The sequence below is a fragment of the Microtus pennsylvanicus genome, chromosome 2 (assembly GCF_037038515.1).
Source record: "Microtus pennsylvanicus isolate mMicPen1 chromosome 2, mMicPen1.hap1, whole genome shotgun sequence".
Lineage (NCBI taxonomy): Eukaryota > Metazoa > Chordata > Mammalia > Rodentia > Cricetidae > Microtus > Microtus pennsylvanicus.
This window is the reverse complement of record NC_134580.1, coordinates 30788001-30813894: the sequence shown is the minus strand read 5'-3', so window position 1 is coordinate 30813894 and position 25894 is coordinate 30788001. Positions and strand designations below refer to the sequence as shown.

The following is a 25894-nucleotide window of genomic DNA, read 5'->3' as shown; positions in this document are numbered from 1 at the left end:
TGGAACTCACGTTGTAGACCAGGCTGGCCTTGAACTCCTTTGTCTCTGTCTCCTGAGTGCTGGGACTAAAGGTGAGGATCACCAATGCCCAACCTTAAACCCACTTTTATTTAAAGACAAATCTAAAATTATAAACACATATATGTATAAGACCCTAAATATATGCCTTGTTTTCGCCTTGGGACAGTAGGATTGAAGGTAACTGTCATTTTCTTCCTTTTGCGTACCTTCACTTATTTTATTGTCTATAGGAAACGTGACTTTTACAAATTTAATCTTTATCATTTGGACATATTGACAAACCGTATTAAGAAAAAAATGACATTTTTATCTGTGCTCTATATGACTTCAGAAATCCACAAAGACAGAAACACGGAAGACTAACCGTCTTGTCACATGGCATCAGGCCAGCTGGCCTGTTTAGCTCTCTCGGCCCCTGGGAAACAGCCACAGTAGGCCATGTATCAACGCTAGCTACATCAGTGTGAGCAGGAGCCAGGCCTCCTAGCTACCACTTCAGCCATGAAGAGTCAGGGCAAGCAGGCCTGCCACCTGCTGAGAGGTGTGCACCTGCCTGTCCCCGGGCTCCTGACCCGGCTCCTTCAGGGCCTCACCTGGCCGTCTCCTTCCACTCGGCATCCTCTCCCTCTCTCAGACAGATCTCGTCCAGCTCTGTGAACAGCTCATGAGGCACATGCTCCTCGTCGTCCTCAGTGCCCAGAATGAACTGAACATGCTGAGAGGGGGTGTCTAGAAAACCAACAGAGAAAGGTCTGGATGTGTATCTAGCTCCAAGTCAGAACGAAAATAACATTCTGCCTCACAGCTAAGGGAATATATAGATGTCCTGAATACAGATTTAAAAGTTCTTTTGTTCTTAGGGAAAAGGCTAAGGGTAAACATTTAAACCAGAGAGCAGAACTATAAACTAAGACCACTGCAGAGGTCCCATGAGAACCTAGAAATCAGTTCAGTTCCCAGCACCCACACGTAGTTCACAACTGTCTAACTCCAGTCCCAGGGATATGTCCCCTCTTCTAGCCACCAAAGGCACCGGGCAAGCATGTGGCGCATAAACATACATGCAGGCAAAACACCCAAACACATAAAAATAGATTTTTTTAGTTTTCTAGAGAGCTGACAAATTTTAAATAGCAAAGGATTACTTATGGTGTTGACTGAGGTGTTGAAATGTCAATTTCAGGAAGACATTTTTAGTTCTTAGAAGCATTCCTTCTTCCTGGGAACCCTAGCGAAGGGCTAGAAAATCAAGACCACCTGCCTATGCCTTCTGCATTCCCATGAATCACCATATCACCCTCTCATAGACACTGGTCCTCTCTCCTCAGGGTTGTTACCTCCCCTTTCCCCAGAGCGCTACCCCTCTCTCCCCAAGGTATTACCATGGGCCAAAGCTTCCAGGACCTCTTCACCCTGGCTGGTTCCTTTGCCCCGCGCTCCTCGTCTCCGGTGCTTCTGGCCATGAGTGCGGTGGTGCCGATGGCCCTGCCTGCCCAGTGGCATCCGAACCCCCACATACAGAGTTCTATGACCTGGATGAAAGCAGAAGACCTATGGTGAGAATGCCATTCCCAAAAGGAGTCTAGCATAATTGAGAGTAAAGAACCACAGAGTTTTTGTGCCAGGCCCTTCTGGAATGATTAAACATCAGAGACTCCACTAATAAAGACAGCAATCACAGAGTTGGCAGTGTCTTCCTCTGTCCTGCACGTGGATATAAACCTCACGAGGATGTGTGGCAATCTAATGAAGAACACGTGAGACTGAAGGACATGTGAAGGGCACAGCAGGTCACATATTAGAGCACGGGAATGCAGCGGGAGGCCTTGGTGTGTGCAAGGCTCTGAGAGGGAGGGGGAGGAGGGAGGATTGGAAGAGGGAGGGAGAATAGGAAGGGAAGGAGGGGATATGACTTACAAACTATGGATATATGTTACTTTTTGCTATTACAAGAAAAATGGGGTGATTTTAAGAGACAATTCCTGTATGGGGACTTTGGCCGGTTTTGGCAGAAAGTGGTTAAGCATGGTCAAGACCCCAGTCAGCCCAGCTGGGCTTAAAGCTCCCTTTCAGCACTGGATGTCTGAGGATGAACAAGCCTCTCTTGACTCAGCTACTAAAGGAACGCTGGCACTCCTTCTTTTTAACTCACGGGGTTATCAAGAGCAGCAAAGAAGATTAGGACAGAAACTGCTCAAGGCAGTGCCCAGCACCGCAGGCCATACCACCTAGACTGCTGCAGACGGACCTTCTACCTCAGAGGGGGCGTGGTTGGGTTTAGAGACACTAAAGACAGGCACAGAGTGGAGGACACGGAAGTAAGTGACCCGACAGCAGTCCTTTCTCGTCCCTCCTCCTGCTCCCCACTCCTCCCATACACCCCCTTTGGTTTTCATCCTCCACCTGACTTCCTGCCAAGCCTGGAGCCCAGAATCAGAAGCTTCAGGGCTGTTCCAAAGCCTTATACTCGCAACACTGCTGTGCCCACACTGTTCCCATGGCTCCTGGCATCTTTAGCTGGTGTCTTTGAATCCTACCTACACCCATTCCTTCCCTTTGACTCCTTGTTTCTTGCTTTACTGAGAAGACGCGGGGCATTTCATGGAAACGCTGTTCATCACAGTCTGGCTCCTCTGCCCGGCTCGGGAGTTCTCCATCCCATGCCCCCCACTCCCCTGTCCTCTGCTGGGATGGCTACCCTCACTCTCTCCTCAATCCAGTCCTTCCATGGCTGACCTATGAAGACTCCCACTGGCTGTTCCCCGTGTTTCCCCCTCTCCTTCCTTTCCCACCAAGAATCATGACTGGCCTCACTCCCCCCGCCAAGTTCCTGCTCCATGGCCTCTGACTGTGGCTTCTGTCCCTGCCCTCTACTAAAGTTGTATGCAGTAAGGACATCAGATGGCACTTAGTCACCAAAGCTCTGTCCAGCACATCTCCCAGTTCCACAGACTCCACGGCGAGCCCGGCATGGATCCGGGAACTCCAGATGCCCGTCTTCTTTGGAGTTCTGGGTTCCTTGCACTCTCGTGCCGCTGCCGCCGGACACCTTCAGATGTCTCATAACCCAAAACAAGGGTGACTCTTGACCCTTGCTCTCTCCTCTTTTTCAGTGGGACCCAGTCTTTGAATTTCAAGTTCACTTCTACATGAGACTCTCCTAGCCCCTGGTTTTAAGTCTTTATGTTTATTCCAACTTGGCCTACCTGGTTGGTTTTCTACAATTCTGCCTCAGTCCGGAATTATAGGTGTGTGCTACATACAGCTTGAAATCTTTTATGTTTTAATGGCTGAGCCATCTCTCAGCTTTTTTTTTTTTTTTTTGGCACCACTGCCTGGCCAGCTTCAAATAATCTTTATCTACAGCAGTGGTTCTCAACCTTTCTAATGCTGAGACCCTTTAGTACAGTTCCCAAACCATAAAATTATTTTTGTTCCTACTTTATAACTGTAAATTTGGTACTGTTACAAATCATAATGTAAATATCTGTGTTTTCTAATCGCCTTTCATGACCCCTATGAAAAAGCTGTTTGACCCCCAAAAGGGGTCATGATCCGTAGGTTGAGAACTACTGACCTACAGTGATTAACATGCCCCAAAACAAATTTAAAATTCTCTCCCTTTGAAAGTCAAGCTCATTGCAGATGTGGTATCTCACACCTAGAATCCTAGCACACAAAAGGATGAGAACGGTTGGCTAAACCTTGGAAGTCAATCTAGGACACATAGCGAGTGAGACAAGAGGGAGGCCCTGTCTCAAAACAAGCAAACAAACCTCAAACTGGAATGAGGCACCACATTTATGTCCACAACGCCACCGCTGTGTGGATTCCATGGTGGCTGGGAGGGGGCTCAGCCCTGAGCTGCTCTTGTTGCTCTTGCAGAGGCCCTGGGTTTCCCAGCAGCTCCACTGTGGCTCACAACTGCAATTCCAGTCCTAGAAGAGCTCACGGCCTATGCTGGCCTCCATGGCATTGCATATACACGATGCATTGATAAACATACAGGTAAACACCCATACACAAAACAAAGTCATTTTCCTCAGCGTTACCTTAGATTCCCAGGTCCACCCCGCTGTCCCCTTCATTGTGGGTCCTTGTAGGCATAATTAAAGAGACCCACAAGATCCCAGAATAAAGGATAACAAGTGTTTATTTATTTGAGGAAAAATCTCACGATAAGGGTGGAGAGCCATGGTCCTCTATGGGTGCTGGAAGCTGTGACCCAAACTCTGACCACCAACCAACAGAGAGCAAGCACAGTTTTCATCTGCTTAGACCTCAGACCATGCCCTCAATGGTCGATACCCAAAAGGCTATTGGCTGAATGAATTCCCACATCAAGCCATTCGCGTCTCCTGTTCTGACGAAGCAGGGTCTCTTCCCTGCCCTCCACACTAACTTAACGTTACAGAGTTGTTCTCCTGGTTACAGTCATATGGTCCATCTTGTGTGTGCAGTGTCCCTGTGGTCAGTTCTCAGTGACCATCCTGTGTGTGCAGTGTCCCTGTGGTCAGTTCTCAGTGACCATCCTGTGTGTGCAGTGTCCCTGTGGTCAGTTCTCAGTGACCATCCTGTGTATGCAGTGTCCCTGTGCTCAGTTCTCAGTGACCATCCTGTGTGTCCAGTGTCCCTGTGCTCGATCTCAGTGACCATCCTGTGTGTCCAGTGTCCCTGTGGTTAGTTCTCAGTGACCATCCTGTGTGTCCAGTGTCCCTGTGGTTAGTTCTCAGTGGCCATATGTGTGTCCAGGACAACTGTGCTCGGTTCTCCTCACTTCTTTGGATTTTCTTTCCTTTGGGTCAAGTTTACATATTTAACATGGAAAGAAACGACCCTAAAAAACCAGGTTATCAGCTCAAGAGAGCAAAAAGGGTAGCCCTACCTCTGGCACAGAACGAACATTCTGGAGAAGAATACACGCGCACACCTTTGTAGCCTCGCCAGCACCCAGTGGTAGGTCTCGGCGCCCTCCGCCTTCCATAGCTGCTGTATCCACAGTGGTTCATACTCTCTACCTGAGCCAGGCTGCTCTTCCTCACGAGTGCTGGCACTGTCTGCACATGTACTCACCAAATTCTCGGTAAACTCTCTGCCTCCTTGGCATTGTTTCTAATCTCCCCGGTGAGATGTGTGGTCTCCTTCCTCCAAGCCACCCAGAGCCCCAGCTGAAGCTTTTCTCGTGCCTTCTTTTCTGTCTTGCATTACAGATGAGCAGCTGCTTACTCCCAACTGTGATATGTGAACTCCAAGTCCCTGCTGAGATCTACTCCAGCACTGGTGTGGAACCACAGTCATTCTATAGTGAGTGTCACAGTGAGTCTACAGGGGCCATGCGGCTGCAAATAATTTAGTAAAACTTGTAAGAAAGATGTTGATGTTTTTTAAAAAAAATGCACACACACACACACGCACAAACACACACACACAAACACACACACAGACACACACAGACACAAACACACACAGACACAAACACACACAGAAACACACACAGACACACACAGACACAAACACACACACAGGCACACACAGACACAAACACACACACAGACACAAACACACACAGAAACACACACACAGACACACACAAACACAAACACACACATAAACACACACACATAAACACACACACACAAACACACACACACAAACACACACACAGACACACACAGACACAAACACACACAGAAACACACACAGAAACACACACACACAGGCACACACACACAAACACACACACAGACACACACAGACACAAACACACACACAGACACAAACACACACAGAAACACACACACAGACACACACAAACACACACACACACATAAACACACACACATAAACACACACACGCGCGCACACACAACACAAACACACACACACAGGCACACACACACAAACACACACACACGTGCACTGAGAGCAGCCATAAATGAGAAACACGGGGTCTTTGGGACAGAAGAGAAAGCATGGGTTGGAGCCACCACAGAGATGGGGCTGCAGACCACACTGCAGCTGGTGCTTATGGCCGAGCACTCACTGGGGAGCCCTAAGGGAGACTCTGCTCCTTTGGGCTCCCAGGATGACTCTAAGTGGATAACCACAGGAAGTCCTACATGAGGAACACACGCAAGCCCCTTAAAGCTACAAATACAACCAAGTGGGGCTAGCTTTTGTTAAAGTGCATTAAGCTGACATCAGGAGTCATAAATCTAGCACTTAATCAGGAGTAATGTCATTTTCCAGCACTGTGATATCCTGCAGTTTTCTTTCCCAGAAGAGGGGAGCATGGCATCATCTGGAGATGTTGCTGAGCTGACCTCGATGGATGAGACCTGGCCCTCAAGATCCATGAGAAGCTGCCTGGGCTTACTATTCTATTCCCTCACAAAAATATTCAAGCATGTCCACTTCCCAGGGGAGGATTAACGTGCACAGGTAATTGTAGAGGACAATGGAGCTGCTCACAATACCCTGCGAGGCGCTGGGACAGCACAAGGGTGAGGGGATACCTGTGTGTCTGCCTTGCAGTAGAGAGGGAGAAAAGATGGATTCCACCCAGTCTTTCCCACCATCAGGTCGGTTCTCAAAACTAAATTGGAAGTTGCACCAACATGTGTCTCGGGTACTGTGAGGGCTGAAGTTATGTTTAAGTTTAAATTACTGAGTCTAAGAGATTTATATTTTAAAAAATGCTTCTAACCTGTAAGCCCCACTTACAGGGATAACTTCCTGGAATGCTGGGGCTCTTGTTCATGTAGGACAACAAGTCACGTGTTCTCACTTCTCTAAACAAGGTTGGCGGCCCCAACTGCATGGGATGTGCTCCATCACAGGTAGGTTGGAGGCACAGAGGCAGGAAGTACAGCTGGATATATGCTTGCCTCTGATTGGACGAAGGCCGGAAGTGCAGAGTCTTGCAGGGTTTGCCTTTATAAAGCCCCTGGCTAAGGTAATTTGGCCCAACACTCTGGAAATCCTGGGTAGGGACCTGGCCAGAATCCAGAATCCCAGCCAGAATTTAATAAAGCTTGCTTCAAATATCTCAGAAATTGTGGTCATAGTCCTATTTTTGCCTGTGTGATTACCAGTACTACAGATGCAGTGGGAGTCAAGATCATGATTGGGAAACCCACAGAGACAGCTGACCCCAGCTTGCAGGAGCTCCCAGACTCTAGACCAACAGCTAGGGAGCCTGCATGGGACCAACCTAGCAGTGGGATCAGAATCAGTCCCTCGTACACGAGCTGGCTTTTTGGAACCCACTCCCTATGGTGGGATGCCTGGCTCAGCCTTGATGCAGGGGCAAGGAGCTCGCTCCTGCCTGAAATTGATATGCCAGGCTTTATTGACTCCCTAAGGGAGGCCTTACTCTATTTGGGGCAGGGGCTAAAAAGAGGTGTGGTGGAGAGAAAGGGAAGAGAAGAGAAAGGGGAAAATGGTTGGTATGTAAAATAAATTAAAAAAAAAACAGTGATACAAACAAAAAGGCAGCAGTTACGAAGAGTCAGTGAACTAAGTGATCACTTCACAGTCTCAAAGAAAGGGTTTTTGCTATTGTTGATATCTGTGCTGAGCGGCCCAGTACTCCATGCCTGTGTCTCACGCTGCCTACTGGGTCCTGCGCCAAGCCTATCAGACAGGGGCACGCTTATCTCTGCTCTTGTTTAAGACAAGGACCAAGAGGCAAAGGAAGGTAGCTGTTTTCCCCACAGGGTCCCTCAGCCAGGAAAAAAAGAGTCAGATGTGAACCCAGGTCTCCAGAGGGCTTTTGTTTTCCCTGGCCATGGGAGGCAGCCTCTTACCTTCCAACTCTTCCTTCTCATAGTGAATGTTGAGGGTTGTGCTGGTCCCGCCCTGATCCACCACAGCTTCCTCATCTGGTCTCTGTTTAAAAACAGATATGCAAATGGTCACAGGAATACATGCATATTCATTCTCCAATGCAAACGATCATGGAAATACATGCATATTCATCATTCAAATACTTCAAACCACAGTATATACCAAGGCTCCTCTGAGATACCTGGAGGGGGAAACAGTGGTTTATATATATTTTTAAGTTGGAACCTCACATCCCCTTGAGATGCAAATATGGCAGTCATTCTCTTTCCCAGGCTGTAACATTAAATAACCATGCCCCGAGATCACAGATGTGGTAGAAGGAGTTAAGACTGAGCAGCTCCATCCTCTCCAATGGCCCAGTTACACATCTGCAAAGCCAACTCGAGCAGGCACTTGCCTTGAATGGTGACTGCCCCTCACTTCCAAACTAACCTAACAGCCCCCAATTTTTATGTCCTAAAGGCATACTGCAATTCTGCTTAGCAAGGAAACAGAGATGTGGGGGCTAGAGAGATGGACCAGTGGTTAAGAGTGTGTATACTCTTGCCGTCTCCAGCCTCTGACTCCAGCTCCAGGAGATCCAACACCATCTTCTGGGCTCCGTGGGGCAACTGCACTCGTGCACACACACTCACACACGTGTACATAATTCAAAACAAAACAAGCCAGGCATGATGCACTCGGAAGGCAGAGGCCAACCTAGTCTATAGAGCAAGTTCCAGGTCAGCCAGTGTTGCATAGTGAAACTGTCTCAGAGAAGAAAGGAAAGGAAAAGAGAGATATTTTTAAAAGACTCTAGCCCCATACACAGCACAGAAACATTCACATGGTAACTGCTCAGTAAGACTTTTTTTTAAGATTTAATTTAACTTTATTTTATGTGCATTGGTGTTTTGCCTGCATGTATGTCTGCGTGCAGGTGTCAGATCTTGGAGTTACAGACTATTGGGAGCTGCCATGTGGGTGCTAGGAATTGCACCCAGGTCCTCTGGAAGAGCAGCCAGGACTCTTAACCACGGAACCATCTCTCCAGCTTCCAGAAAGTCTTTCTTAAAAGAATGCTGTGACCCAGTCCCCTCCTCCTTCACAGGCATCGGGCCACTAAGACAAACACACTCAGTGCTACTCTGGACTTACTTTCCCTTTCCCGGCATGAGGCTCCAACTGGGCTACTTCACCACAGGGACACAGGCACACTCTCACTTCCACGTGGCCTGTGCACACTGCCAGGCTTGGTGCTTCCCCCAGCTCTTTAGCTCGCCAGGATCGCCCTCCAGGTATAGCTCAGATCTCCAACTCACTCTGAAGCCCCCACATCATCAAGCCCATCTACGCTCACCCCCCCAACACAATGCTGAAGACAGGCAATCCAGTTCTCCAGTGAGACGATATTTTAATGAGATTAACATAGATATTCTTAGAGAAATAGAATGTCAAATGTCAATTCGTGATTAATTTGATAATTTACTTTTGTAGATATTTAAAATTACATATTACTATTATGAAAAATATTTAAGAGATAATATTAAGTTTTAAAAGCAAAGTGGAGAAAACTGTGATTTGCTCCATCTTACCAAAGAAAAGGGAGCTGGAACATAAACGCCTGGCTAGACTTTAGAGCACAGGGCTGGAGAGAGCTCCACCAGCCGCCACATGACCTGCACACACAGGGCAGGTGTTCACAGACACAGACACACATGAATAAAAATACATCTCTTCCAAAGGGAATTCTCAAAATAAAAAACCAAACAAGCAGATGTGAAATTGGTGGTGTGGCTATTTCAGAAGAATGATTCTAAGTCAGAGCGCATAGAGCTGGAACGCGGCCGGCTGGGGCTGGCATTCCAACTCCAGATCAGTTCCTGGCAAAACAGAAGACAAAGAGAAACCAGGACAAAGTAGCCAATTGCCCAAGCAGTACACATTCCCAAGAACAGACAGACAGACAACTGCAGCAAAGATCATAAACTGCTTTTTCTCTTTTTTGGCTTTTGAGAACAAGTCTTTCTCTGTAGCCCTGGCTGCCCTCCCACGGGCTGTCTTGCTTCAGCCACCCTGAGAGCGGGATTAGTGTGAGCCACTGCGTGGAGCCCCCTGAGCGGCCTGCAGGCAGCACGCCCTTGGTGGCAGCACTCACACTGGGCATCGGCATCTGAGGGCACAGTGTGCTGTGCGGTGACTGTGTGAACTGTGTCATCCCCAGGGTGGCTGAGAGGAAGGACTCTCAAAGGGTTCGAAATGAGACATGAGAGCAGAGACAGAAGGTAAATAAAAAGGCTACGTCTTTCTCACGTGGAAGGTGTCAGTGAAAACATACGACACATCCTTTGTCCATAAATAGCTTTAAATTAGTAGATATTTTTAACCTCTGTCCTTTCAAAGGCCTATAACACATGATCAACCGTAGCTGGAAGTATCATCGGCACCAAGATTATGACCTCTGAAAATATCATTCTCTACTTAAAGAAATCAGAGTTTCTTGAAAAAAAACAAAACAAAACAAAACAGCTGATAGAAGGGCATAGTGGCGTCCACCTTCAAACCCAGCACTTCAGAAGCAGGAGCAGGAATATCTGTGACTATTACAGGCCAGCCTGGCCCACACAGTAAGACCCTCTCAAAACAAAACAAAAATTGGCTGGCTACAGGTCTGGAACGTGTTTGAACCCTTCCCTTTTATCAGACAGTAAGACAGCAAGAGCAGCAGACACACGGCCACGGGCACCAGCAGCCGCCAACCACAAGTAACCTGCCCTTCAGTATGGACCGGATTTCAGTAGGCTACACAGAACAAATATGCTAAGATCCGTGAGTCTGCACACTGTAACTTCTAACAAGAAGCATTGTCTGGCCTGTGCAGGACCATGGGTTCAACACACAGACACACACACATGCACACGCACGCACACACACGCAGACACACACACACACGCACACACACACACGCACACGCACACACACGCACACACACACACACATGCACACACTTTCACACACACACACACACGCACAGGCACACGTATGCGCACACACGCGCACACATACACACACGCACACATACACACACGCACACATGCACACACTTTCACACATACACACACGCACACATACACACATACACGCACACATACACACACGCACACATACACACACACACGCACACACACACACTTGAACTGATCAGCCTTCTTTGAAGGACAGTGCTATCAAGGCAACTCTTCACTTGGGAAGGTGACAGTTTGTCTAGGCTCTCTTCCACGTGTACCAGAGCAGATGAGAGAGGCTTTTCATTACAGAATAAATGAAAAATATCTTTTAAAAATTCCCAAACACCACTTGAAAACCGCTCGCGGACTGCACAGGCCTTCAGTGGCTGCCAGCGTGGCAACGAGAGACAATGAGCTACTGGGGACTGCGGTATAAATCGTCCCTGAGTCTGATAAGCATCTAAACCCAAATACGAATTCACCGAGAATCCAGGGTTCTCACAGGGTTTCACAGAAAACACCACCATGGAATACAGTCAGCAACACTGCACTCCGTCCACTCAGCCGGGTGCCATCAGCACAGCGCCATTAGCACTGGGATCGCCGGCTCTTACACCATTTTCTGCTACAGAAAATTCAAGCAGGTTAAACAATAAGCCTATTAGATTTTTATTCAAACCATTAGCTGTTTCTTTTTAAAAAAAATTGTGCAGGGCCAACAAGATGGCTCAGCAGGTAAAGGCCCTCACCACCAAGCCTGACAACCTGAGCTCAATCCTTGAGACAGGACCCGCACGATGGAAAGAAAACTGACTCCCCCACGTTGTCTTCTGACCTCTACATGGGCGCCATGGCATGTGCATGTGTGCACAAGCATACAAAACAAGTAGATAAAAAACGTAATTTTAAAATATGTCTAGAAGCCAGGCGGTGGTGGCGCACACCTTTGATCCTAGCACTTGGGAAGCTGAGGCAAGGATCAATGGGTTCCACACCAGCCTGGGCTATGCAGTACACAGCCAGACCCTGTTCAAAAGCAAGGTCTGCACAGCTATTGGGATTGCCAAGAATCTAGGACACTAGTAACAACAGACCTCCCTCTTTGCTGTTGGGGAAAAACACAATTCTGCAGCCACACTAGAAGACAGTTTCTTCCAAAAACAAATTCTTACTTTATAAATCAGTGTTGATAGTTACCACACAAGACTTTATTATTATTATTATTATTATTATTATTATTACTACTACTATTATTATCATTATTTTGGCGGCAGTGGAGCACACCTTTAATCCCAGTACTCCGGAGACAGAGGCAGGCAGATCTCTGTGAGTTCAAGGCCAGTCTGGTCTATAGAGCTAGTTCCAGGACAGCCAGGACTATTACACAGGGAAACCCAGTTATAAAAAGTTTTAAATCAACACAAAAACCTGAACATAGAAGCATGCAGAAGTTTTATTCATAATTGCTAAAATTTAGAAGCAACCAAGATGTCCATCTTGGTGAACAGATAAACTGTGGTCCATCTAGACAATGGAGTAGTGTGGGCATGAAAAAGAAATGAACTATTAAGTCATAAGAAGATAATGCCTTAAATGCATTTTATTAAGTGAAAGAAGCCAATTCAAGAGGCCATGAGACCTGGAGACACAGGACGGTGGCAAAGAGCTGGCCTGGCATGAGGCCCTGTGCTCCATCTCTAGCACTGCATAGAGAGGAGAAAAGAAAACTGGGAAAGAATTATTAACTCTCCATAAACTTTTAACCCAGTGTGGTAGCACACTCCTGTAACCTCAGAACTCAGGAAGACGAGGCAGGACAATCACTAGTTCTAGGGAAGTTGGGTTTGGGGTGTTTTGTTGTTGCTTTTAAGAAAGAGAGAGAGAGAGAGAAAAAAAGAAAAGAAAAAGGAAAGGAAGAAAATTCCATGTACTGAATAATTCCAGCCCTGTGATATTCAGGAAAAGACAAAGCTATGGAAACAATAAAAAAGAAGAATGTAGGGACTGGAGAGATGGCTCAGAGGTTAAGAGCACTGACTGCTCTTCCAGAGGTCCTGAGTTCAATCCCAGAAACCAAATCGTGGCTCACAGCCATCTATAATGAGATCTGGTGCCCTCTTCTGGCATGCAAGCATACATGGAGGGAATGTTGTATACATAATAAATAAATAAATCTATCTTTAAAAAAAATGAAGAAGAATGTACTGGTTGTGATGGTGCATATCTTTAATCGCAGCACTCAGGAGGGCAGAGGCAGACAGGTCTCTGTTTGTTTGTTTGTGTTTTACTTTTTTTATTAAGCTATACCTTTTTCTCTGCTCTACTCCTTTCCATCCCCTCCCTTCTACCCTCGCCCATGACCCCCACATTACCAATGTACTCAGGAGATTGTAGTTTCTACTTCCCATGTAGATTAGATCCATGTAAGTCTCTTTTAGGGTCATCATTGTTCTCTAGGTTCTCTGGGGTTGTGAATTTTAGGCTGGTTTTTCTTTGCTTTATGTCTAAAAGCCACTTATGAGTGAGTACATTTTATATTTGTGTTTCTGGGTCTGAGTTACCTCACTCAATATGTTTTTTTCTAGATCTATCCATTTGAACTGTGAGTTCAAGGCCAGCCTGGCCTACAGAGTGAGTTCCAGAACAGCCAAGGCTACAGGGAGAAACCTTGCCTGGAAACCTTCCTTCCCCCTGACCAAAAAAGAAGAGCTGGGGGGAGAAGCTAAAAGGTCACACACAGAGCATTTGGGGGAACGGGAATGAGTCTGTATGGTCTAAGCATGGGGGGCCCATGTCATCAAACATCTAAGCCTACAGAATGTCCTGCACTAAGGCATCACCCTAGTGCAAGCTACGGACTTAGCACAAAAAGCTGCTCTGCTGGGGAAGTGGATAATAAAAGAGGGCAGACAGGGGGTGGGACAGGGACCAAAGAGAATGTTCTGTGCCCTCTGCAGTGTACTGTGAAAATAAAGCTGTTTGCTGCAAAGTCTCTAAAATCAGAACAAAAATGGGACATATGGGCCAAGTGCCAATGCGAATGGTGACGAGGCCACTCGTGGTAACCGAAGACTGCTCCCCTTTGGACCACGGGCTGGTGTGGTGCAGGCCTTACAGTGTAGAGACACACCGAAGAATTATCAGATGAAGCTAATGTTTCAGAGCCAAGCACGATGTTCACACTTGTAATCTAGATGAGGCAAACAGATGGCCATGAGTTCAAAGCCAGCCTGGACTCTATAGTGAGAACCAGGTCTGGGAGGCTACACAGAAAGACCCTGGAGAGGGGTGGCAGGAAGAGGAGGAAGGAAAAAGACTGAAATTGGCCTATATAGTATTTCTTTTTTTTCGACATAGGGTTTCTCTGCTTAACAGCCCTAGCTGTCCTGTAACTCGCTCTATAAACCACGCTGGCCTCAGACTCACAGAGATCCACCTGCCTCTGCCTCCCCAGTGCAGGGATTAATGGCGTGCCCACTGTGGCTCGGTTAATCTTCAGATACACCTTTTAACCTCCGCACCTCCCTCAGCCCCATATGATGAACACCATTTCCAGCGCACAGCAGCTCTACTTGCAGAGAAGCTGCAGAGTCCACAGTCTTCCCTGCAGAATCATTTTCTGTTCTTTTTCGTGTGCACGAGGGGCGAGGAACCACGTTTTAGTGGAAAACAACTGACTTTACTCACATGTGCTCTGCTTACCTAGCTTATCTTTCAGGTCCTGAGTTTCCCCTCCCTCCTGCTCTCCCTCCCTTCTTGCCTTCTTGATTTGTTTTTTAAGACAGGGTCTCAGTATGTAGCCCTGGTTAGCCTGGAATTCAGAAATCTACCTGCCTCTGCTGGGCTTAAAGGCATGTACCACCAACTCAGCATGGAAACACACTGTCATCCGTGAGTGTCCCCTAGAGCCCAGCACAGTGGCCTACACTGAACCCGGCATGCGTCCCTGTTAGCTCCAGGACAGGTGTCACTTCCTGACCAGGACAATGCCAGCACGTGACAAGTAACTTCCAATGAGCAACATTAGTTTCTGAACTCGTGGTGTGTGTGTGTGTGTGTGTGTGTGTGTGTGTGTGTGTGTGTGTGTGTGTGGTTTCTCTGTGTAGCTTTGGAGCCTGTCCTGGAACTTGCTCTGTAGATCAGGCTAGCCTTGAATTAACAAGAGTTCCACCTGCCTCTGCTTCCCAAGTTCTGGGATTAAAGATGTGCGCCACTACCACCTGGCCTACTTTCTGAACTCTTTATGTTATCATATAGTCTCTTGAAGCCAGGTATAATTTTATATGGAGGTAATTATTAATGTTGACTACCAAGTTACTAGCCAGCTAGAGCTAGTCTCCAAGCTGATATTTAAATATCCAGCATCACTTATAATAGTTGGTACCATCTAAGCAGACAGCTGGCATAGCACAAAACAAGGTGCCAATAAGGAGAGGGAGGAAGAGAGGTAGAACTTACAGATTTCTCTAAGACTATAAATCAACAGAGGTGGGAGGGAGGGAAGGAAAGGGATAACTGATACAAATCCATTATAATCTCAAAGAATAAAATTAATTATAACAATTTAAAAAACACATCTTCAACATTATATATGTATATATACATATCTATATGTGTGTTATGTGTATGTATGTATGTGTGTATGTCGTTGTGTATGGAGAGAGAGAGTAAAGTCAACTACTGGAAAACTTCAAGCTTTCTTATCTTGGTTATCCAGAGCTGAGCTCACTGACAGATGTTCGTCCTCTTTGTCCGCCAGAGGAGCAGTCACTATCCACATCCATTAGCAGCTGGAACACTGAAAAGGCCACACTGGAATATGAACGTGCGTCCTGGCTCACATAAAGTCATGTTTAAAAAATAAAAGAAAAAATAATTATAACTAATTCACAGAAATTTAAACAGAATGGCTGATTATATTCCTTTATTTATAATTTGTTGTTGAGACAGGGTCTCTCTATGTAAACCTGGATGTCCTGGAACTTGCTATGTGGACCAGACTGGCTTTGAACTCACAGAGATCTGCCTGCTCTCAGGTACTTTTTAAGGTATGGTAATTGTTTGGAAGTTCCATCCCAAGCCCCCTCTCCTGGGAGTTGTCTCAGTCCAGACTCCAGCTCCAAGAAAGACCACCAAAAGATGAGCCTCCCCAGAGATGCTCAAGACCACACCCACAGGGTATTTAAACTGCCCCACAGACAACAAACAGTGGTTTTCTGGTCTTCCTTCCTTCTCCTCTCTGGGGGGCTGGAATGCCACCTGGGAGCGCTGGTATCCGTTCAACCCCGGCTTTCTCTAATTCGGTTTGCTCTGACTTAGACTATTGCAGCAGCAGAGAGGCTAATCAGGCTGCAAAACCTTTTCAGTTAGTAATCCTGTGATGTGGCCTCAATACATTTTAAAAAACGCCCTTCAGCTGGGATTTGGAGCCTGGAGAGAGACAGAGAAGAAACAAGATGTGTGTTCATTCTTGATGCCAAGTCATGGGCACAGGGTGATTCACTATGCAAATGTTTCTCCTTTGATAGACATTTGAAATGTTCCCCAAATTTCAAGCATATGCCAAAATTGTCTGAAATTGTTAAGTTTAAAAGAAAAGAAAGACTGGGCCTCCTGGTTTATGCCTGCTGCAGGGGCCACCCAGGCCGGTTGTATTTGCCTCTGCCACCATCACTGTCCACAGAAAGCAAGATTTACCAATGTGGAGTCCATGAATTTCTAGAATACCTGTGGATGCTTCAGAGGAGGGGGTGGTATGTGTGCATGTACGTTTGGTGGTATGGGAGGCTGCCCACGACTTTTACCAGAGTCTCAGAGGGCCTTGTGACTCAAGAACGATTATATTCACAGGAAACACATTAAATACGCTTAAGAGAAAAGGAGAGGGAGGGCAGGAGGGAGGGAAGTAGTGAATTGGAAAAACAACATGTAAAGTAATCCTCTTTTTATATTTTCTCTGAGTGGCTCATGAATTACGCCTCCTATTAAGCCTGAATTGGATGGTCCCAGGGATTAGTTAGAGCTGAGGTGGCTAATTCAACTAAGGCTTTGACACTGGGATGCTGGAGAGTCAGTTGCTAAGCACTTGCTGTTCATATAGAGAACCAGAGTTTGCTTCCCAGCACCCAAATCAGGCAGCTTTCAATTAACCACAATAACTCCAGCTCCAGGGGATCTGACACCCTCTTCTGGCCTCCACAGGCATGTGTGCTCGCAAGTGCCTATGTGCGCAAGCACACACACATACACAGAGACAAATACACACGTACACATAAACAAAAATGATAATAAACTTTTTAAATTAAATCATTGATATTGCATGGCATGTCTTGAGAGATAAAGTGCTGTTTATAATCCTTAAAAAATTGTCTTTTCCAGGAGAAAGCTCCCCAAACTAGTTATCCAACACTGAGAGGTCAGCTCTGAGAGCACATACATACAGCCGACATGTGGACCGAGCAGGCTGTATTTATACACTGTGTGTGTTGTGTGTGTGTTCGCGTGCACGTGTGTGTGTGTGTTTCTGGGGAACAATTAAAGAAAAACAGACTATGATGTGAGAAAGAGAGCAAGAGGGTGAATGAGAAGGGTTGGAGAGAGGAAAGGAAAGGGAGCTGTGACATGACTATATTATAATTAAAAACATAAAAATTATTACTAAAGAAAATGAATGAAGCAGGACACCGTGACACATCTTTAATCCCAGCACGCAGGAGGCACAGACAGGTGATCTCTAAGTTCAAGATCAACCTGGTCTACAAACTGAGTTCCAGGAAAGTCATGGCTACAGAGTGAGACCCGGTCTCAAGAAAAAAATGAGTCTGATTTTGGTAAATTAAAGCCTTGCTTTCAGTAATGAACAAAGAAAAAGACAAAAACAGGGCTAATTATTATTACATAATGCCCTAACTCCTAGACACAGCCAAGAAGCTGCAGGGAGAATGAAGGATGTGGGCACAGGCCACGTAGAACCCCTTCTAGACACACTGACCCTGCTGGCTATTCTGGACTTGTGCCCAAATGAACTCCATCCCTCTTCTGGTACGAGCATCCCAACTTTATCTCAAACACCTCTTCCATCCCCACTCCACCCCATGGAGCCAATGTTTTCAGTCTTCAGCTGCGGCACTCCCCGCAACCATCATTCGCACCCAGAACAACATCAAGAAAGCTTTTGCTGAGTGCTGCAGAGTGAGCTCCAGGTCCCCCAGGCGAGCACTCCGCACAGAGGACATCCTCAGCCCTACCTCCTGGGTTTCTAGTCAACCAAAGAACAGGAACTAATTTCAACAAAAGGCTTACTTACGCCTACCAGTTTTGCTACAGATATCACATACTTAATCTTCACAAGGTCCTAAATCAAGACAAAGTAAGATCTCACAGGAGCCGAGAGGGGTTACAAGGTTCAAGTTTGTTATTAATTATGTATTGATAGTGCCCAAAGCAAAGGAAGTGGCCAATTTTGAGTGTTCCAGAAAACTAATCATGGATTCATACCCACAGTGAGACCAGCTTGAGATTCACGTCGTCTTCCCAAGCCGTCAATGCTCCAGGACCTCACATACACAAGAGTCCTTTTGCTCAGCAGCTCTCCAGCCGTTTCCAGCCCCTGGTCCATCTGCCTCTTCACCTGGATTCTGGCCCTCAGTGGAAGCCTGGCCGCTGAGCCTGACCCAGCTCTCTACTTTTCTTGCGCATGTCCAACTTTGGCTTAGAACAAAAGAAGCCAAAGAGGAGATCTTTTTGGTGGCTTTCTGAAACAAAGAGCCGTGCAGTTCTCGAGCGTGAACTCTGTGGATGACAGCCATGTGCCTGCCTCACGTTGAAAGGTTGGACATGCCTGAGTGCCTTCACTAACTTCCTCACTGCCTACAAACACCGGTCCACAAGGCCTGTGGCAGGAGTCGTGAGCCATGAGCTTTCCTGTCCCTCGCACCCTCCAGCAGTTTGCTGGGAAAAAAGACTCCACAGTGGCTCTGCCATTCTTCCCTTGAACCCCACTTAGAGTCGCTCCTAATTAGCACAGACTTGGAGAATAATGGCTCTTGGAGTTGGAGAATAATGGCTCTTGGAGAGATGCCCATCTGATCCCCAGTGATCTGAGAGTTTGTGACTTTACCTGGCAAAAGAGAATTAAGACTACAGCTAAAGGTCACATCACTGATAAACTGACCTTCCAAGAAGGCTGTTGGAAATTATGTAAACTCCAAAGTAACTTCCTGTAATCTAAAGCATTGTAAAGCCAGGTGTGGTTGTACTCCAGCACGTGGGAGACTGAACTAGAAAGAGCACAAGTTCAAGGCTAGCCTGGTCTACACAGTGAATTCCAGGCCAGCCTGGTCTACACAGTGAATTCCAGGCCAGCCTGGTCTACACAGTGAATTCCAGGCCAGCCTGATATACACAGTGAATTCTAGGCCAGACGTGAGCCTTTCTTTTTGAGGTTGTTGCGATGGTTTGTTAGGTAGGAGCACTGGTTGCTTTTGCCAAGGACTTGGGTTTAGTTCTCAGCACCCACATAATTGTTCATAACCACCTGTAACTACAGTTTCAGGGAATTCAGTGCCTTCTTCTGGCCTCTGGGGTAACTGTACATACATGAAGCATCCACATGCATGCAAGGAAAACTCTCAGCCATGTAAATATTTTCCAAAATTCATCCACAAACAAAAGAGGCAGAGAAGTAGAATCAGAGAGGAAGATTTGAGGGAAAATTTTCGGCCTTTAAGACGTGATTTTTGGCCCTGAGGCAGGAAGAAGAGAAGGGGAAACGAAGAGGCAAAGAACATGGGCCAGTCTTAATCTAACAGGATGGGAAGGGACAAAGAGACTCTGTCCTGAGGCTTCCAGAACCACAGCCCTGGCGACAGCTTATGCTTACAAGCAAAGGCATCAGACTCCCACTGCAGAACTGTTCCCATGTAGACATAGGTAGTTTGAGTCACTCTGCCTCTGGTAATGTCACGGAGGCAGTAAGAGGCCAGTGCAGTGTGTGTATTTGGACTCCCTAACGACCACAGCTAGCGTGAACTTGTTCTTACCTTATGGGAAATGACCAAGGCTCCTAAGGTGTGCTGCTGTAACCTAGCAGCGCATTTAGAGCCGACTTGCTGCTTTTCCTTGTGTTGATGGCTACGGGCCCTGGTTACCCTGCCAGGGCAAACAGCACTGAGATGGGTATCTAAGGCTCCTAGGAAGGAAACGTGCAGCCTGAGCTGCCCCGTTTGCTGCCCACGGCTCTGCTTGGCCCGCAGCTCTGCTACAAAGCTTCCCAGCAGAGCTGGCAGGGCATGGCAGAGGGTACCCACAGCCACCCCACCCACCTGCTAGGAGAGGACGGGTTTGGCTTGTTATTCTGCAATGAGGTGACAGGGCAAACTCCATCCAGGATTGGCACTTTTGTTCAGTAGTGTTGAGCAAATTCTTATCATCTGCTTACCACAAACCGACCATGACCCTTGGGATGCCAATCTGCTCTCCCTGGAGCCGCTCGTTCATTTCTTCAGCAAACAGGTACTGTGGTCCTGTGCCAAAGTCAATGAACACTAGAAGCCACAGCTCCTTTGGGAACTCTTGTCCTGCGTGGTTGTTCCCAGTCTACCATAAGAGATAGGGGCATGCTCTTCCAGCCGGCTGTACGCCTCAGCCATCGCCCACACGCCAGGGTTTGGCACCGTCTCCTGGCTGTTTGTTTAGCCAGAGTCTCACACAGCCCAGGCTGGCCTTGAACTATCTATGTAGAGAACATCCATTGTGAACTTTTTTCTAGATTTATGTGTTGAGTGCTTTACCTGCACGTATATGTGTGTGCACTACTTGTGTGCCCAGTTTCAGAAGAAGGCATCAGAGCCCCTGGAACTGGAGTTATGGTTACGAGCCACCATGTGGGTGCTGGGAATTGAACTAGGGTACTCTGCAAGAGCAACAAGTGTTTTTAACTGTTGATTCATCTTTTTTCAAGTATTACACCGTGTGTGTGTCTGTGTGTGTGTGTGCACGTATGTATAGTGTATGCAGGCATGTGCTGCCATGGTGTACCTATCAAGGTCAGAGGACAACTCTGTAGAGTCTGTCTTTTCCTACCTTTATGCAGGTCTCACAGTTCAAACTCAAGTGGTCATACTTGTCCAGAAGTGCTCTGTCCATTGTTCCATCTCCCTGGCTTTGACCTTGAACTAATTCTCCTGCTTCTACATTCCCAGTGCGGGGATCACAGCCATTTGCTCCCATGTCTGTCTCCGGGGTTTGGAGTTGGTACAACTGTTCTGGCACTGGTGCACAGAAAAGCCAGGCTTCTTTGCTTTCCTTGTCACTATTTCCACGCTCCCTCGACGTCCCGTCGATGCCCTTCTGTTCAGTGTCTCCACGCTTCCTGAATGTCCCACCGATGTCCTCTGTCCACTGCCTACATGCTCCCTGGACGTCCCATTGATGCCCTCTGTCCACTGTCCCCACACTCCCTGGACGTCCAGTGATGCCCAGCACTACCTTACCTGGACGCCGTGATGCCCAACCTCCCAGTCCTTCCAGCGCTTCCTTCTGGTCAATTCTGAAAGTGCTGTTCAGCAGAACTGAGAGGCTGTCGGGTGTTCTAGCACAAAGTAGGGCTTTCCCTAAGCTGTCTGGTTGCTTTCTATTACTCCCAACTTGTAAGGACTTGTCAGTAACACCTCAGAGAGCTTAGCAAGGTGGATGATGCAGGCCACGTTGACACAGCCTGCATCATGCCAGCAGCCTCGGGCTGGCCTCCCTCACTCCAGCCGGCTGTACTCCAGTGCATTCCTTGTGTGCCTTTCCAAGCTCTTCTGGTGCTCACTCAGGGCCAGGCGCTGCTCCAGATGGCAAGACAAACAGCTGTGGTAACGCACAGTAGTTGAGGGCACAGCCTTTGGAGAGCAGCGGCTCTGCCCTTTCTGGAAGTCCCTTCACCTCACTGCATCTCCATTTCTTTGTTTACGCAGTGGGACCAATACAGGTGCATATTCTCAGGATGACAGGAAGATAACGGGGATGTGAGGGTGGGCAGTGCAGCCACAGAGTGCTTGCCGGGCATGTGTGAGGCTCGGGTGCAATCCTCAGCGCTGTCACTAAAGAAAGGGGAACACGTGGAGAGCAGCCAGCATGGTGCCCGGCACATAGAAAGCATTCCCTGCTCACACAGCAACAAAGGGAAGATCGGGCAAGTGGCAGGAGCAGAGTGGACACATGGGAGTGCTTGGCGGGGGCAGTGGGCAGAGGAGACCGAGTGGCAAATCCTGGTGGAGCTCCATGGAACCAGCTCTGAAGGCCAGAATGGAATTTCCTCAGAGAAGAGACGGGAAAGTTGCTGCAGCTCGCTAACCTGAGCAAAGGTACCAAAGAACGAGGAGCTTATGAGTGTGCCACTAACAGCCATCTGCTGCTCCGTGCAAATCCTGTTAGTAGACCACGAGCTCCTAAGAGAAAGACTTCAGCCTCCCGAGCCTTCCCCTCCAGCAGCCAAGCACTAACTGGACACTGGGCGATGTATGAGACAGGGTCACCAGCGCACCCTGCCCTCCTGAAACTTCCTCAAGAAGACAGCAGGACATCAAAACAAGAAGACTCATACACAGTGTGCTAGGGAGGAACACAAGAGCATCCTACGGAGCAGTGTGACTCAGGGTGGAGGTCAGGGGAAGCTATTCTTCGGGAGATGCAAATGAGTCATGAGGACACCGAGCTGAAAGAGTGTCCTAGAAAGAGGACACATCCCCGAGCTGTGAGGGAGCTGGTCATACTAAAGAAACACAAAGCCAGCCAGAGTCGGAGTGCGCGGTGAGAGAGAAGGGCGTTCCCGGCACAATGGGCAAGGCTGCAGTCATGTCCAACCTTGGTAAGCCACCGCAGAGTTAGGGTTTTATTCTAAAATTCACTAGGAAGCCGCTGGCAGGGGTCAAGTGAGGACATGATCTGGCTGGCATTTCTAAACCCCGCTGGCTGCACGGTGGAGCCGGCTGTGAAGAGAATCAAAGGGAAAAGCCGGAGTCCACCAGAGAAAACTCTAGTCTTGGGATGGGGGATGAGATGTCTGGAAGCTCTCTGCTTCCATCGAGTCACACAATCTACTCTCTTTGCAAGGTCCAGATCTCTCAGGTGGGCACACAGGGGGCTTGGTCACTAAGGTCACTGCCCATTGGTTGACTATGTCTCCTCCAGGCCATTCCCACTTCCTTTCCTCTTTAAGTCCCCATTCTCCTCACCTTCTGAAATCTCAAGTTCCTGTGTCTAATGCCTGACATCACGAGCACCTGCTGGTCCCTCCCTTTTCTCTCTCCACTCCGTGACCCACAATAATAGTAGCTCAATGTAAAGAACATATGTATTGTCTGTTCAGAAACCCAAACCACCGACCATCAGCAGAAACCTAAGGGTGCCTATGTACTGGCCATAGCCCGCACACATTCAGCATGTTAGACACAGGGTCTGCTCACATCCGAGCTTGATCGCCCACAGAAGCCAGAGAAATCTTTCAACAGAGGAAATCTGAGCAGGACTAAAGCTCATCATGACTGCTCTTGGTCCTCAGGTAAATATCAGCTTCTTCAGTGGGGGCCAAGGTGTCTAGCTGTTAGGAACCCAGGACACACCCCGCCATTTCCTCCTTGCTCCCTGTGGCTCCACCCTATGTCCTTGCAGAACGCGCCCCCTATCGGCCACAGGACTGTTGTACACCCTCTCCTCTGTTTCCAAGTCTCTGACCTCCCCTTTCCTTCAGCTGAGAGTCATTCTTCAGACCTTTGCCCATTTTCTTCTTAGAAAAATCTCCTATGATGTGCGTCAACGTACACTCACAGGATGGTCTGAGAGGTGTCAAAGCACCTGATTTTATAACAACACAGTTCCTTGTGCAGATCTTCTGAGACAGGGTCTCATTATGGAGTCTATGTGAACCCCAAACACATGATCCTCCTGCCTCAGGCTCCTAGTATTTTGTGTGAAATGAAGATGGGTGACGTACTTGTCTCACAGAATGAAGACCTGGACGCAGACCTCAGCACCCATGGAAGCAGGCAGCATGTGCTCGTCTGTAAGCCCAGCACTGGGGGTGGGGGTGGGGCGAGTGGGTGGGGGAGACAAGCAGATCCCAGGGGCTCACTGGCCGGCTCAAATGGTTCCAGGTTCAGTGCAAGAACATGTTTTCAGTAAATAAAGATAGAGTGATAAAGATACCAGTTATCAAACTCTGGCCACCAAACACACACACACACACACACACACACACACACACACAGACACCACAGACACAGACACACAGACACACACCCCCCTCCACACACACACAAACACAGGCTGGGGATAGGGCTCAGCAGCAGGGTGTCTACCTTTAAGTAAGAAGGCAGTCCATCCCCAGCATTCTCAATGGCAAAACAAACAAAGCTAATTCTCCTCCTTTCCCAGCAGCTGGGAGGAGCAAGATCTTGGCCTCTTTTTGCTTCTGTCTCCCAAACAGAAGCTGACTATAACATGGTATGTCATGAGATCAGAAATGGAAAGATTTCCCAAAAATCTCACATCTATTTATTTTGGTGACTGGCAAGCAAATAGTCCTGCCAGGAAAGAAGAGGAGTAGGGAGCGTCACACCCGTGTCGCAACACTCAGGAAGTTTCCCCTGCCTTTCCCAGACCCCACAACCATGTCAACCGGGCATTTGCTTCCAAAACCCACCACCCTTCTGCAACAACATCGTCTCAGTTCCCCTCCCTCCTTCAAATCCTCTTTCCAGGGCAGCAATCACATCTGATCCGGGTTTCACAAGGCGGGTGGGTGAGAATTCAAAAAGCTACTACTCGCTTATTAGGGCTCACACAATAAACCGTGATTCACAGAGTCCTTAAAACAGCCCTGTGAAGTAAACCGTACAAACATTACTATTTCCATTTTAATAGATGGGGAAACTGAGGTTCAAAGAGGCAAGTAGCACGCACAAGGTGAGAAAGCCTATAAGAAACAGACCGGGACTTGAACCCACACACTCTTAATACCTAGTCCAAATGCTTCCTAATATTAACCGCCCCTGCGGTTCCACCATCAACTACTTAAGGCTGGTGGTGTCGTTCCTGGCTTCCCTGGTCCATGTGCAATCCCTTCCTCAGAACTTATCGGCTGTCTGGACAGCAGGGCGCCGATACACAAAGCCGGCCACATTCTCGGGGTCTTTGCAAGGCTTCCTCTTAGCCACCGAGGAACCAGAATCAAAACACAAAGACCCGCGAAGGTCCCCGGATACCCTCTCGACCACCTAAGGTAGAGAGCGGGGCAAGGCCAGAGGCCGGCGTCTGCCGCCAAAGGGGACCCGCGGACAGAGGTCACTGGTCCGGGACACCGGGCTGCAGGCGATGCGGGGGGCTGCGGCGGTGCCGGCGGCTCAGGGTTCGGCTCAAGGTCACCCTCCCTGGCCACCCTGAGCGCCCCCTGGCGTCCCACGCGCCCCCCCCCCCCCCCCGGCTCTCGGGGACACGCCCGGAGCCCCGGCTGGAACGGGAGCCGGGCGGTGGGCACCCGACCCAGACTGAGCCGGGGAGGAGCGGGAGGCGGGGCCCACCTGATAGCTGAGGACTCCGTCCGGCTCGTTGCTCCCGGCGGGCATGGCCGGGCGGAGCCCGGTCTCGCCGGTAGATTCCAGGTTGAGCAGCAGCAGTCCTCGCCCTCTGATCCCGTGGGAGCGGATCGCACATGCGGCGACCCCAACCCTGAAGCCAACGCTCAACCATCAACCGGCGCCACCTTCATAGCCACCAGCCGGCGAGGCGCACGCCACGACCAATCAGAGAGCGGACCGAGCAGCCAATCGGAGCGCGGAGCACGGGTGGACGCTATCTGGCAGTATCCTGAGCTACCAGGAAGAGGCCAGGAGGGCGCCAGAGAGCCAACCCCTCCCTGGGCCGGTTGCCTTGGAAACCGCCTCCCTCTCTCCCTCAGGGTGGGCTGGGGGTTCTGGACTCAGAGGTCCTTTCAACTGCCTACTAGGAAGGAAAACCACTGCTTCTGTTTGCATTGCACCGACTCTGGGAAAGTG

At 48.4% G+C, this 25894-nt stretch overlaps 1 protein-coding gene across 1 annotated transcript in view; it reads right to left on the bottom strand.

Annotated features, from left to right (window-relative positions):
* Slc4a8 (solute carrier family 4 member 8) overlaps positions 1-25640 on the bottom strand; it is a 147236-nt gene extending 121596 nt beyond the window's left edge. Inside the window, exons 1-3 of the mRNA XM_075960704.1 lie at positions 25421-25640; positions 7830-7911; positions 1404-1553 (exon numbers count right to left, since the gene is read on the bottom strand). Coding sequence (XP_075816819.1) covers positions 1404-1553; positions 7830-7911; positions 25421-25465 — 277 coding nt within the window. The 5' untranslated portion in view covers positions 25466-25640. The remainder of the gene's footprint in view (positions 1-1403; positions 1554-7829; positions 7912-25420) is intronic.
* Between the last annotated feature and the right edge of the window lie 254 nt (positions 25641-25894).